Source organism: Labrus mixtus, chromosome 13, assembly GCF_963584025.1.
Source record: "Labrus mixtus chromosome 13, fLabMix1.1, whole genome shotgun sequence".
Lineage (NCBI taxonomy): Eukaryota > Metazoa > Chordata > Actinopteri > Labriformes > Labridae > Labrus > Labrus mixtus.
In genome coordinates this window covers 11,504,891-11,520,672 of record NC_083624.1, presented here as the reverse complement: position 1 = coordinate 11,520,672, position 15,782 = coordinate 11,504,891, and the positions used below count along the sequence as shown (strand labels likewise).

The 15,782-nt window shown below is 38.1% G+C and overlaps 1 protein-coding gene across 1 annotated transcript in view; it reads right to left on the bottom strand.

Annotated features, from left to right (window-relative positions):
* thsd7ba (thrombospondin, type I, domain containing 7Ba) overlaps window positions 1-15,782 on the bottom strand; it is a 125,727-nt gene that overhangs the window by 74,857 nt on the left and 35,088 nt on the right. The window contains exons 5-6 of the mRNA XM_061053692.1: window positions 13,102-13,350; window positions 678-847 (exon numbers count right to left, since the gene is read on the bottom strand). Coding sequence (XP_060909675.1) covers window positions 678-847; window positions 13,102-13,350 — 419 coding nt within the window. The remainder of the gene's footprint in view (window positions 1-677; window positions 848-13,101; window positions 13,351-15,782) is intronic.

The window sequence follows — 15,782 nt, the reverse complement described above, 5'->3', positions numbered from 1 at the left end:
TTACATTAGCTAAAGCTTTGCAGTTCATTCCGAGGTACACAATATATATATATTGACTCATGATCTTTGTCCTTCAAGTTCAGTGATTCAAAGACCTGTCTGTGAACATCCATTTGGGGATATTATGATCTTGAATTACAGAGAAACAGATGATAGGGCAAGAGTTGTCCCTTTTGGAGAAGCCCTATTTTTTTTACTATTTCGGTTTTTGATAAATTGAAAAAACAACCAATAAGGTCATTTTGCTAAATTGTTTATACAACCATTTGTGAAAAATGACTATCAGTCTAATTTCAAGATGAATTGGGGCTTGCTGGTTTTGAAAATAAATTGGATGTATTAAAAATTTGAATCTGAGGATTAAAAAAGTCTGGTGCTGTCACAAAAGGTATATGTTTTTTGCAACTCTTTAAAATGAAAAAAAGAACACTTTTAATCTACGGGGGTAAATTAGCTATTTTGCAAAGAAGGGATCCAGGCTGTTCATGGCCTTAGCTACATCTTAGCCAATTAAAGCCTTTGAAAACACAGTTTACAAAGCCAGCATATGTCTGTTACTAACTCTCACTTCAATAATGTTTTCTTACAGCACAGGAATTAATCTACTATCAATTTAGAGTGTATCTCATGAGTCACAATGCTCTGGAACAGCTGTGATGGAGATGAGTTATTCTTACCCTCCTTCCTGTTATGTGCAGCTGAGTCATCAGAGACTTGAACACAGTATGTCCTCCTGCTCTGGATACCCCCTCCACATAGAATACTGATGTTACCCAGCCGGCGGTCCCACTGGCTCAATAAAGGGAGAATGCGACATTCCCCCCAGTCAGTGGTCTTCCACACAAACCTGTGAGAGTGGACCCAGACATGCAAAAACATTTGCACAAGCAATCATTGTTGGGTATGAGATGAACTGGAGTTTCATTGTAGTGTTTTAACAGACTTAAATTCATTCAGAAGTCTTTGAAATGAAAGCTCACTTTTCAACAGAATACATTATATGTATACAAACAGCAGTTATTTTAGAAAGTCACAGCAAAAGACAAATTACAAGAGCAATCTCTGGCAAGAGCCTCAAAGTTTTTTTATTAGGAAGGAGGCGTGACTATATGATTTTAAAATGTATACACAAATTTGGTTCTTAAAGCAAAAATGATGCAGGAGTCTGACACAAAAACAGCCTTCAGTAAGCTATCACATTATTAATTTCTACAATTACTTTCCCACCGGTCTTGTAAATCCTTTGCTTTCAGGCATTCCATTCCGATTAAGAAAATAGAGCAAAATCTATACCAGCCGTGAAATTATTCTCTATTAACTGCTTAGCTTACTGTCAGTAAGTCAGTATGAAAAAGCCCAAATACTCCTGAAACAACGATGTTCAGTCAAACAATATATCTCATCCATCTAGTAAGGGCAGATTGCAAACATCTGGGAATAAATTCCTCACCAAGAATTGTCTCCATAAAGGTGTCTTATAATTTATATAAAAAGATTGAGATCCAACTCATGTAGGAAAGTCTGAGAGCTGCTCAAAGTTGGGGTACCAGAACCTTAGTGGTGAAAAATTTAAAATGTTAGCCTGATTAGGTAGCTTGTGAGGGGTCAAACTAGGCGTTTTCCGGATTCTGAATCCATTGCAAGCATTTGTTTAGCACAAAATCCACTCCTTGGTGGACAAATGGCCACACATACATTTACATGTACATTTAAAAGTAGCTTTATTTTATTGATTTCAATATCTTGAAGACTACTTAAAAATACATCTTCACACTGTGAAATGTCTCAGGGATCCAGGTCTGAGTCTTCTCAAGATCAACTCAATATGAGTGTACATCTGAGACCATCGAATACACTCTCAGCCTTGGTTAAAGTAACTATTTTCAGGGAGTTGATATTTTAACACTTATCAGGAGTTAAATTACTACTCGCATTCAGAGAAAAATGTACTCTCATCTTTAGTTAAACTTATGTAAACCCAGTGTTAAAAGTCCACACTTCATATTGTGTTACATTTAGCACTTGCAGAGTTAATATTTCAAAACACCAAAAACATTTTTTCCCTGAGAAAATGAATACAAAACTCAAACACAATTTAAATGACTTCAATGCCTCATTTATTTAACACATCCAGACATTGTGTTAACAACTCTTCATAGATAGTTGTTAACCAACTTATACTTAGTAGTATAGTAAAGTAATTTATTAATAACAGTGAGCATTTTTAAAGTAACAGTAAAACATGTTGAAGGAACTTACCAGTTAACTACACTGTTAACAATGACAGCTTCAAAGTGGTAAACAATGTGATTGAATGAAAATCACAAATAAAAAATAGGTGATACAACATTTCAACATACCAAATATAAATCTAACCCTAATCCACATTAATTGCAAAAACTATTCTGAGAAAATACATCAAGTGCAAACACCGTGAGAAAACCTTCCATCATAAACAGGAACATGCGTGCATCTTTTATCGCTGGTTGAATCTTTCAAACTTTGTGTCTTCATACTCCTTGATCACAGTCATCCATGCTCTGCTGCCTTAGAAGTGAGAATCTGCTCCGCCATCTAATTACAATAAATGTAAAACAGGAAAAGAATTAACAACCAAAATTAGACATCATTTTTTAAATGACTATCTCAATCAATCGCTCGGAAAAATGATTAATTATGACACTTTGGATTTATGTAACCCCCCTGCATCTGAAGTTAAGCTAATCAACCATCAAATTGAGCAAGTACATATATGTACGTATTACACTCACCTCTTTAGCAAGTTCGGATTGGCAAATATTCACAACATTTTAACATTACACAAACAGAAAACTACTCACATTAACATACAGTAAGAGAAGTAAAATTGCACATTTACCTGTCTCTCGAAGATGTCCAAGTGAGCACTGCCAGAAGCAGCAACAGAACCGTTGAGATATGTTCATTCACTGTCTTCACCCTGTGAATGAACTACTTTTTTTCACACCGCCCAAGAGTATCACTTACCACAAGCTGCAGTTCAAATGTGTGAATAAATATTTAAAAAAGTTTTAATTATTTAAAATTGCCTATTTTACTCAATTGTGAAAATACATACAAAAAAGGTGGAATTTAAATATTACTACAGTTGTTAAGTTAGATTTATTCTGCAATTAAACTGATATGTACAAAAAATCCTTGTAGGTGTCTGCTGCTCCGTATGAATAAAATTACACAGACAATTCTACAATTAATTTAGCAGACGCTTTTATCCAAAGCAACCCGCCTGTCTATCTGTTTGTTAAATGTTGTGTCCACTCAGTGCTACCGTTTATACATGGAGATTACTTTTGTTCTGCCTCTAGCCTTTCTTACAATAAATTACTAAGTATGATTGTAAAGATCACTATTTTGTTATCTTTCACTTCCCTTCTTCACCTACCTCACTTTCTTTAGTTCACTTTCTGGTGGGGGGCCAGCAAGATGGCCGACTGAGCGGACGTACTTTTCAGAGCGCACGCTAAAGTTCCTCAAAAGTTGTTTTTTTTTTCCTCACATTTGTTTTGGATTATGTTTTTTAATAGCCTGACAAAGAAAAGAAACCAAAAGATTTATAAAAAGAACAACAAATGACAACGAACAACAAATCAAACATCAAAGCTATCGACCAGAAAGCTACACTTGATGAGCTTCTACAAGAAGACTACAACAATGGAAGCTACTAATGTGGGACCTGATAGAAGAAACATTGAAGTGCTCGATGATTTCCCAGTAAACACAACAACAACAGGCTCCCATGTGAGGAAGTGAGTAAGACTAAACGTGGAATCCTTGTGAATCCATACTAGCTGCTATAAACACATTGTGTACCAAACAAGAATAGAATTAACTTGAAGACATCAATGCTAAGATTAAGGAGGACAGTACAATGATTTGCAGCCTGGCTACAGCGCTGGAATTGAATGTGGATGAACTCAAAGATTGCAAAAGTAAAGTTTCTGAGTTAGAAGGGAAGGTGGCAGCAAAAAGAAAAAAACATCCTTAAAGAGAGAGCAGGTGACCATGGAAGATACAGCAGGTGATGGAACCTGAGAATAAAAGGCATGAAAGACAAGCTAAATGAAAACAGAGAGGTCATTAACCTGCTGCAAAAGATTGCGCCAATGTGGGCCTCAAAAGATTGACGATAGTGGACACAGTTCATCGGGTCAGAAAAAGGTGAAGACAACGGTCATTATTCAGTTTGTCAAGCGCCAACATCGCGATGGAATATGTAGAATGACAAAGGAGTCTGAGTCACGCAAGGATTTGCAAAAAACAAACTATCAGAAAGAAATTTACTTTATATAATTTGTGTTTTTGTTAAAGTCAGAGATGTATTTTTCTTCTTAAAATGCCAGAGGTCTAAAGGACAACACAAAGCCAAAGGCTGCTTTCTTATTTTGTAAAGGACTCAAAGCGCAGTTCATATTCACATATATTCACATATCATTCATGTGTATGTGTATGAATCTTGATCAATATCTGGTTATAAAAATATAGGTAAAAACAAATTAGTATTGGAATCTCTCAGAAATAATTACGAAATATAGGCAGACGTCATTTTCCCTTGATAGGTGGAGGTTTTAATATGGTGCCAGATGAGTGGTTGGATATCTGTCCATCTAATTACAAAGATTTCAACCACAACAGAGAGATGATGAATTTCATTGATATTACCTTTTTTATTGATGTATGGAGAGAGAAAATCCCACATACAAGACACATTTCTTGGATAAAACCCAGTGGAAGATCAAGATCTAGAATTTCTCTTCAGCAAAGTAATCCAGAAATCATTGCTTTTGTTACAGATGTTTCAATATCAGCTTCTCTCTTAATAGACCATTTTTATGATCGATATAAATTTAAAACCACAAAAATGTGGAGGAAGTTAAAGCTTTATTACTTGATATTAATAATAATACAGAAACCAATACTTATTGTAGAAAATGGGAATATTTAAGTCACATATGACGTAAATTTCAAATTTCTCAAAAGATGTATATTGACTCTCCAATGTCTACTTTTTGCAGTCCCCACTAACAGCTCAGAATCAGAATCAGAATCAGAATTTGGTTTTATTACCAAGTACATTTACACATACAAGGAATTTGTCTTGGTGTATTGGTGCAAAAACAGTTAACAAAGGAAATAGAGCAAAAATAGTAAGAACTTATATAATAAAATATAAGAAGCAATTACAAATATATATAATATACAATTTGAAAATGTAAAAATATAAGAAACAAAAAGTACAACATGTGCAATAAAGGAGCTGTGCAGTTGACAATGAAACAATCTTACAGTGTATATAAATCTACTCAGAGTGCACGTAAAGAAAATTAATTTAAAGTCTGGTGAGCATTAACGTAACGCTTAAAAGCACATTCAGCCTTCACATTACTTTGATGTTTTACTGACTGTGGGGCTGATGAGAGTCTGGGTTATGTGGGAGGAAGGGGGGGAGGGCAGGGACATTGTTCATCAGGCTGACAGCAGAGGGGAAGAAACTGTTCTTGTGGGGAGAGCTTTTGGTCTTGATGGACCGCAGCCTCTCGCCAGAGGGGAGAGTCTCAAACAGTCCATGTGCGGGGGTGAGAGGGGTCGGCCACAATCTTACCTGCACGCCTCAGGGTCCTGGAGGTGTACAGGTCGTGGAGAGATGGCAGGTTGCAGCCTCACCTTCTCAGCAGAGCGGCTGATGCGCTGCAGGCTGCACTTGTCCTTTGCTGTGGCTGCAGCGTACCAGACTGTGATGGAGGACGAGAGGATAGACTCAATGATGGCAGTGTAGAAGTGAACCATCATGGTCTTTGGCAGGTTGAACTTCTTCAGCTGCCGCAGGAAGTACATCCTCTGCTGTCCTTTCTTGATGGGGGAGGTGATGTTCAGCTCCCACTTGAGGTCCTGGGTGATGACGGTCTCCAGGAAGCGGAAAGACTCCACAGTAGACACCGTGGTTTCATCGATGGTGATGGTGCTGGGGACGGCTGCATTTTTCCTAAAGTCCACAACCATCTCCACTGTCTTCAAAGCGTTAAGCTCTAGATTGTTTTCACCGCACCAGGTCACCAGATGGTTAACCAAATGTCCTCCTATCAAAGCCACAGTTGAGTGTTCTTTCGTCGTCCGCTGTTCTCAAGCTTGTCTATGTGGTCTATAAGAAATTCAACTTTCCTCTTGAGGGCTAGCATTTTAGCCTCTTGTAGCCCGTAAGCTGTTTCAACTTGTAGCATCCTCACTTTCTACCTCAACAAGTCGGTCGTTAGCACTCTTTAGTTAGCTGGTATGCGAGAGGACTGTTCTTGCCAGAGGGTTGAGTTTGTCATTAATGGTCATCATAAATTTATTTGTCATTAGTTCCAACGCTTTAGCCAGCCCAGGTTCAAGCTCAACCTCGCTGTCATCTTCTTCTCGCTCGCAGCCATGTTCGGTTAACGACGTAGCTGTGCTCTCCGTGGTTTGCTGCCGCGGTTTGCCCTTAGATAATGGCAGTTTCTGGTGTTGTTTTAACCACAAATGTTCAAGAGACATAATACTGTAACGGCAGTGAAAAAAAAGAACCGTATCTCTAATGTTAAGTATATGGTGGGTGTTTACAGAGCTCCCCAAAGACGGTCCGTCTCATAAGCCGTCATCACGTGACCCCCTTTGGCTCTAATTTGATCATTTTATTTCTATGATCTACACTGACATTAATAGTTCTGTCTCCCTGCTTCAACAAGGTACAACTAAAAGATTTGAGGTAAATCGAGGAGTAAAACAAGGTTGTCCTTGCTCTTCTTTATTATTTATCTTAGTTGCAAAGCTGTTAGCTATTTTTTTTTTAATTTCACTGGTCTTACGATTCGATTCGATTACAATTATCCAGTCAACGATTCGATTCGATATCACGATGCATCACGATTCATCTTCAATTTTCTATATTACTGCACATGGCTCCTTTTCATAAACAGAGACAAACAGTCTTATAAATATGAACTCCTTTTGTATAATTCAGAAAGTGATTTAGACAACAATGTCATTATCAATATCTTTACATTGTAAGTTAAAATTAATACATTATATAGGTTGCCTACAGTATTGGTAGTAAGTTTAGGTTTTTGTGTGTTTAGTGTATTATATGAGAGAAAGATGTTTTTAAGTCACGGTGTGTTCTCTTCTCAGGACGGTGTAGCCTTTAGCTGTGAGCTTTGTTCAGGGTTAGTTTTGTTTCTGTCCTTTTTAGTTCAGACGAGTTGTGTTAAGTTACTACTGCTGTTATCACCCCATTTCCTGATATGAGTGTTTCACAATAAAAGCACTACAGATAGGCCGGGGACTTTTATTGTGAAGAACTTGTCAGAAATAGAATGTGTTTTTCATCGAACGTACGCAGCTTTAGCGGAGGTGCACTTATTAGCGGTGATTCTCAATGACACTGTGTCGGGAGTCAACTGTGTTTACAGCCGCTCACTTTATCACGAGTCACCGCCACAGCTCCCTTCTTTTAGTTATCCTGGACTTAAGACAGCGAGGCATCAGTTTAAACACACCTTTAGCTGTAATGAAGATGCTAACCCGTGCTGCGGTCGGCTAAAGAGCCACCGAGTCAAGCCGTTTCAGCCTGAAGCGGAACACTGTGGTCTGAGCGTGCAGGACCATCTGACTCTGCTCAGTCAGCAAGCAACACAATTTAAGTTGTTTTCTGTCACAAATCCCTCTGTTAGCCTACGTTACTTTCATTACACACCACCGTGTGTGTTGAGGTAAAACAAACTCACTCAACGCTGCACAAAACAACCGCATTTAGCGGTTAGCAGATGCTTTTTTCTAACCCTCGTCAGCATCGATTACGTCCTGTCCCTGCATCGATGCATTAATCTTCTAGTCTGCATCGCGATGCATCGATTAAATGATTAATTTCAACAGCCCTACCAGATATACACTTAAATGTGTTAGGCAATCATTTGTCCATTACTCAGCTGGCAGATGATACCACAATCTTTGTCAAAAGGTCAGAACAGATCCCTCTAATTAACGAGAAAATCGAGATATTTTCTAAAGCATCTGGACTTCACTTGAATTTAAAATTAAAAAAGTGAATTAGTCTATACATGATCACCCCTTGGTAATCTTGTAATATGAAATTCCAGTTATAGATGAGGTGAAATATTTAGGTGTGGTTATAACAAAAGACTATTCTTAATTCCTGGTTGCAGAGGGATTTATCAATCTTTGGCCAATCACTAAAGTGAAATACCTTTTAGAATAATGTACCCTGCTTTTTCATTCGATATTTCTGACAATTCAATTCAATCTATAAATCAGTCCAATTTCAACTTCATCTGGAAAAACAAATATCACTGTCTTAGAAAAGTGATGTATTCAAATCCTTAGAGGCAGGGGGTTTAAATGTGATTATCAGCTTTCTCCATAGAGCCTGTTAGCATAGCTTCCAAGAAATATGGCGGACGTTAAATTTTGATTCTGGGAGGGAGTTTCCACCCACTGATCTGTGATTGGCCTGTAGCTTCAGTGGTCAAAAATAGGAGGAACTAGCGTTGTAGCTTCACACCGCTAACCACAACAGCTTCCAATGACGCAAAATGACGATTTTTGCGTCATCGGAGGCTCCTTTTCAGACTTAGAAATACAAAGATTTCCCATCTCAGGGGAAAATGAGGGCGGGATGCACGACCATTAAAAAATACTACCAGGTTTCTAATGATACAAAGCTTAATGCAAATGGAAGAAGTATCCCTTTAAGGCAATTCCTCAAGGAATTCTAAATATGGTGAAAGGCACGTTAACATGACAGGATAAAAGAAATGTACAAATAAGATTATTAGAGGCATTCTAACTTCTGAACTCTTTCATTAAAAAGAAAACATTTATTAAAAGAAATAAAATACTGAAATATTCTTTTGAAAATATTTCAGGAATTAGGACTAAATACCTCACTCTCCCCATTTCACCAAAAGCAAAAGAAACACATTTTAAGATAATAAATTACATTCATCCTTGTAGATAATTTCTTAGAGAAATATTTAATATTGAAAAAAACAATTGTTTGTTCTGTGATTATGAAAATGAAACTCTAAAACATGTATTTTATGATTGTGAATTCACAATATCTTTTTGTGGTTAATTTCAAAATGTGATATCTATAAAAGACTTAAATTCACCAAATTTTAAATAAATCAATATAACATTTGGCATGTTAATGGAGGACAGAAAAAAGGGAAAATGTATAATACAGTAATTCTTTTGGCCAAACAATATATACAATATATGTAGATTTTTGAAAGTCAAGCCACGCTTTTTATTTTCATGAATTCATTAAAAACTTTAATAAAAAAACAGCTTGTGAACTAGAGTGGCTCCACATGAGCCTTGGGGTCCATTGGAATTGGCACATTTCAAATCCTTTCTAACCCTAACCATCAACTCCTACCACCCATCCATATTTCACTGGGGTCAAAAGACAGGCTCTGCTTAAGAATTCAGTCCCAGGTTTTACTCCTGAGAGAATGCTGTGCATGCTTCACCCTCTGTTTTTTGATCAACTCAGCCACAGCCTGTACCAAATTGCACCTAGAGTAATACCTGGTGCATGATATTTGTGCTGGACAATTGCGATACCAAGGGTTTGATGGCTATAGTAGCTCGCAAAAAGATCACTGTCACAACCGGGATACATTATTCCTGCTTTGATCTACATATTTGACCAGATATAATACATTTGGCAGCAAGGGCAAAGTACCAGGGGCCTCATGTATAAAAGACTGCGCAACTTTTATCCCAAAGTTGGGAAAGAACTTACGTACAGAAATTTTAAAACACGCCTGTCCCTGCTCACCTTTCCTTTATACATCCCAATTAACCAGTCCATCATCCAGGAAGTTGCGATGTCGCAATCGCAACAATTAACGCAAATTCAACCAATCCCTGTGAATTCTGGGCGACATTGCAATATTGTCCAATCACCGCAACCTTTCTGCAACTTTGACCAATCAAAATAGTTTCCCCCGCGAGTCTCACCTATGATAGCAGTCACCAGCAAAAACGGCGAGCCATACGTCACCAAAGTTTACTCACGTCCTTGTTTACATTGAGATGCAGACATGTCCAACACAAACGTCGCACATTTACCTACAGCTAAGGACCGTGCAAGGCAATTCCCCGATGTTCTGCACGAAAGCAGGGGTAAAAAAAAATTCCCCCCAGTGCAGCGTTGTGGTGGAACACAAACAAAAGTCAACGATCTACCGCAAAACACACCAGGAGAATGACTGAAACGCACAGACAACATACAAGACAAATCACAGTGACAGAGGCTGCTGCATCCAGATCGAAAGGTGAGTTAAATAAATAAGCATGGGTAGAGCTTGTCTGATTAGGGTACAAATGGTGTGTGTGTGTGTGTGTGTGTGCTTGCGTGTATTAATGAAAATAGATCAGATGAAGAGTGAGTGTGTGTGTGTGAGAGAGAGAGAGAGAGAGAGAGAGAGAGACGTCCCTGAGTGAGGCAGAGGAATATATTAACTTCACAAAGCTAATGGCTCTGCTCAGGTTCAAAGGCATCTAGGCTTCTAGGCATCACTCAATGACATCAAAGCCTGTGTAACAAAACAAGTTTAATAATAAAAAGTCTCGTTTTTTTTTTTTTACATAAAAAAATCGCAACTAGTGTTGCAATTTTCGCGTGCTGCCGCAATTTAATTGCAAAAAACGTCTAAAAACATCGCAACATGCATTGCACTTTTTTTTAAACGCTGCCGCGAAATCAGTCATTTTAGGCCGCAACATTCCCCCAAAACGTCCGCAGGAGGGACTGATTAACGTGAAACTGAGCGCAGCTGCTCGAGCCATTTGGCCCCGCCTTGTCTCCTCCCATTAATAACTATGCAAATTACTATAAATACGCATGCTACAGACTATGGGCCAGATCATGATGCAAACGGAACGTGAACAGGACTTAGAAGATAGATCTGAAGCCAGCGTCTCCAAAGCAGCTGACCGTGCACTCCCGGAGACGCACGAATCCACTGCACCCTTGGCTTCGACTGCTGAGGGGCGCTAGTCAGGTCGCGTCCTCACTGACGCTGTGCTGGAATCACAGAGACTGATTGTAAATATGACGATATATGAAGATATATTCAGCGAATAAAAAAAGAACGACGTTCCTTGTGGAATAAGTCACACATTAAGTTACCTTGTTAAATAATGAGGAGAAATGTTTGCCTTTTTATCAACTTCCCTCATTGTTTCACGTTCTGTGTATCCTAACGGTGCTGTATAGCTGCATTTGGCTCTGTGTTAGGTGCCGGTGCCGGGCCCGCTTTCTTGGTGTCATGAATATCTGTGCGACTCGGAGACTGTACAGTCCCTGATGTGTGTTAACATCTCCATGTCACAAAAATAGCGAATTTGGTTTTGGCACAGAGGTTAAGGCATCTGTTTGTTTTGATGTTTTTGTTACTCAAACTATGAAAAATATGTTTGAATTTACCCCACTTCATGAAAACAGTTCAGTAAATTGAGTGGCAAATTTATTATGGCTCATCTGGCAAGTTAAAAAAGTGGAGCCAAGAGTTTGCGGGATGGTCCGCACATGCTCACGGCTGGTATAGAGTTTGCATCAGGGTCAGCACATTCTCATGTCACGTTGATTTTTATACATCCTGACATGTGCGTGAAACACAGCGTACTCAACATTTTAGTGCGCACACACCGTTTATACATGAGGCCCCTGGTATATTCAAGTGGCAATCACCGGTGTTGAAAAATTAAGCCGATTCGGCAGCTCGTCGAGTGTCCACTTGAGGCAATTTTACAGCAGAAATGAACATGTTTAAAGAAAAGAATTCTCGATCGGCACACAGTTTAAAAAAAATAAATGATCAGTTTTGATTTTATGAAGGATAAGAGTTATTCACAAATATGGTGTAGCTGACCTCAAAGTAACAGATGGGTGACATCATACAGGCTTTGTCCATTAATATATATAAAGTTTATCTTAACAACAACAAGCAGAACACGGATCCACAGCTCAAGTACAGGTACACTCACGCTGAAAGATCACCACTTAGAAACGCCAAACTGTGGGAGACGAGCAGATGGTTTGTAAAAAAAAAAATTGTTTTGAGTGTTTTAATCTGTGTTTTAAGGGATCCAAATAAATTTGCAGTTAAAAAAATATATATAATAATATATGTAATACATGCTTTCGTGTTGCACTCATTAAGAGATGTCTGTAAAAAATTCAAATGTAAATTTTAAAAGTCAAATGTCAGGTTTTCATCAGGCTATGGCCCATAAATACAGGATATTGGATGGGCTGGGTCGGGCTCTGAGAGAACCTGCATTGGCTCGGTTCGGGTCGGGCTGGATATTTTGGTCATGATCTAAGCTCTAATTTGACATTGTGGCACAGTATTGATTTCTAATAAGTATTAGACATATTGAAATCAACAAATAAAGCTACTAAAAAACACTTACTAAAGTAAAAGTGGGCTTGGCAGTTTTTCCACCAAGGAGTGGATTTTGTGCTTTCAGAAAACTGAAGAAAAAAAAAAAAAAAAAACCTAGTTTGACCCCTCACAAGCTACCTTAGGCAGATGCTATCATTTTCAATTTTTCACCAATAATGTTCTGGGTACCCCAACTTTCAGCAGCTGTCACAGATTTTCCTACAGGAGTTGGATTTAGATCTTTTTACATTTGTTGTAAGACACCTTTATGAACACATTTGTGAATACATTTCTTGATAAGGAATTTATTCCCAGATTTGCCAAATAGCTAATAAAATTTCTCACTAATGCCTGGAACTCCCAACAGTAAATACGGTCATTGGGCTTCACATGGTAATTGAAGTAATGCCAAATTCTACTCAAAGTAATTTAATGTTGAACTTAATTAATATTTGCAGCCTCCCTTAATAATTCAGGTGAAACTGCTCAGAGAAGCAAAATTAAAAATCATTGTTTGGTTTTATTTTTTCAATGGTATAAACAAATACATGTATCTAAATAATATGCATGAACATAGCTTCCAAATTGCATGCTCAATTGTTATCTTATCCATCACTGTTAAAACTACCTTGGGCACTTTGGAAGTAAATCTCCTATGATGTTGCAAGCTTCTTTTTCCTCAAGAGCAGGACATTGTTTTCCCCCTCCAATTGGGATGTGTGTCATAATCCTTGATCGTAGGCGGTAACCGGGAGACAGGTCAGTGGACCGGCAGGTCTTTGAGCATGGACTCCACAATGACCAATCAGACATCTGACAGTCTTTTGGCATCACACAAGTCTGGAAGGTTAAGGGGTAGTTGTCCTTTGTACAGAGACTAAAGATTGAGAAGATTAGGGAAAACAAGAAGAAAATAATAATACAATTTAACACAACTAAAACTTTTTTCTTAACATCATATTAAACCTGTCCATGGCTTAGAATTGAGCATGAGACAGGAAAAAAATTGTGTTTGAATTTTATTAACTTGTTATGAGGATTTTTTATACCTGGTTATACCCTCCTGAGACCCAGAAAAGTTATACAATAAAGGACACAAAACATATGTCCTTTGCAGTGAACATCAGGATCTGACAATTTCCCATTTTAGGCAGACTAACCCCTATTCCAGTAATTCAACATAGCATAACATATCAACATAATTGGAACACAGTGTTTTTCAGAAGTAGGAAAAGTCTCATTAAAAGGCTTCTGTTTATTTCATAGGAAAAATTAATGAATTTCATGTGTCTAGTTAAAACATTCCTCTAATAGTGCTTTCACACTTGCAAAAACCTTCTGAAAAAATCCTCAAGTTTTCAGGATGAGCTGCATGTGTGAACGCTAACAGCCAAATTTTTCATTTGCACTTTATCCAGAGCAGGCCTATCTCCTGCCAGCCCTTTTTTAAGCCAAAAGTCTGAATGAGCTAATTTGAGAACGCAGCAGAATATAATCAGTAGACTTTACCTCGAGCGTGTGGGAGGGGGTGGGGAGCTTTATTCCCTACATTTCCCACACGATCTCCGTGCATGTAATAACTTGGCTGCATTATGTTTGCCATTCGCCAGTATGTTGTTCTCCGCTCTTTATTTGATATCATGATTATGTTGAATTGAACTTAACACAGCATTGATAAAAAGGCAAATATTCTTATTATAGCATTGTACACAGAGGCGCTGCTTGTCAACACGCAAGGCCGGCATCTACGTGGGGCCACTGACCAGTATGGGGGCCTCACAGACTTAAACCAAAGCAGTGTGCAAAACTTTTAAGGGCAGTAAGGGGGTCCCGTCTGACAGCACTCACCCTCGTTGTCCTGCTAAGCATTGCATGCAATTTTGACCTAGTGCCCAAGCATACTCTATAATCGCCATTGGTTGTACAGCAAACTCTGTTGCTTCTTCTGCCACTTACGCGTTGTCCACCGCCTCCTGTTTGACCTGGATAGTCTGCCTCTGTGAGGCACATATGTGAACAATCAGATCCAGAGGAATTTGGAGGGGCAGCCCTCCGGAAAATTTGGGTTTCTCTAGAAATTTTCAGGAGTGCATTTGTGAAGAAGGCTGAAGTAAAACACATCAACTATTTTCTTAAGAAACAACATAAGTGTTTTTTTCAACTTCTTACCCTCTAGCCCCAATAAAATTGGGCTCCTAAGATGACATCCATATTGAAATGTCGAACTCTTGCTGTGAACGACACACCCCAACAAATAACAGCTCTTTGACAATCCCAAGATATTCCCTACAGTATATAGCACAACCGGTTTCAGCTTGATAGCTCATAAGGATTAAAAATTAATAACTGGATCTCAGGAGGATACAAATGCCATATGCTTGAGGACCTACTAGTTAGCATTTGCATTTCAGATACATTACTTTTGCAGCTTTTATTTCCACATTACAATATTACAACTGGTATACATAACACCGGAACTACTATATTAGAAATACTACTAAACAATTCAATTTGAAATGAAATTACAGCTCCAGTTGTGATACAGTGCCCATGACACTAATTATGAAATGGCATCATTCCAACAGATTGTAATTGAATGGCAGGCAAAACCAGATTTAAACATGGTGCTTATTCTGCATCTTTACACTTAGTATTATTTAGTTAGAAAGTTCAGAGACCGTTAACTTTTCTTAGTTCTCCTTGAAAAGAAATGGAAAGATGGAAATTGGTAATTTTATTTTATAAGAGTATGCATGTATGTGTGATGTGCGCATGTTTATGCATTGTAACGTGTATGTGGCTGCTAGTATAAATTTTCATGTATTCATTGAAAATTGAAAACTTTCATGAATGTATTACTTGAATCTGTCTTGAATCATCTTAGTGTATTCTTCCTTTATATAAATAAATCTATATGGCTGAAAATTCCAAGTATAGGCAATGCCCCCTTTCTAGCCTATTAGAAGTGTACCCAACAGGAAATGAATTTGTAGGCATGTGCCTGCTAACAGAATATAATCAAAGCTATTAACATGAAAACTAAAATAATTTACAGTCTGCATGATTTCATCATTCAATATTTAATGAAGAATCACCTCTACCTAACAAAGACAAATCAGATGCAAGCATGTCAGATTCTTTCATTACAGTCCCGCAGTCGTTTGCACGTGCATTAAGTAAGTAATGCAGGCAGCTGCACTTACACCTGATCTGCCCTGGTCTTACCAGCCTGAGTAATTATAAAACCCATGTGTGAGTGAAATGGGTGCAAAAGAAACACAGATTTTTCACTATGTGCACAGCTCCTAC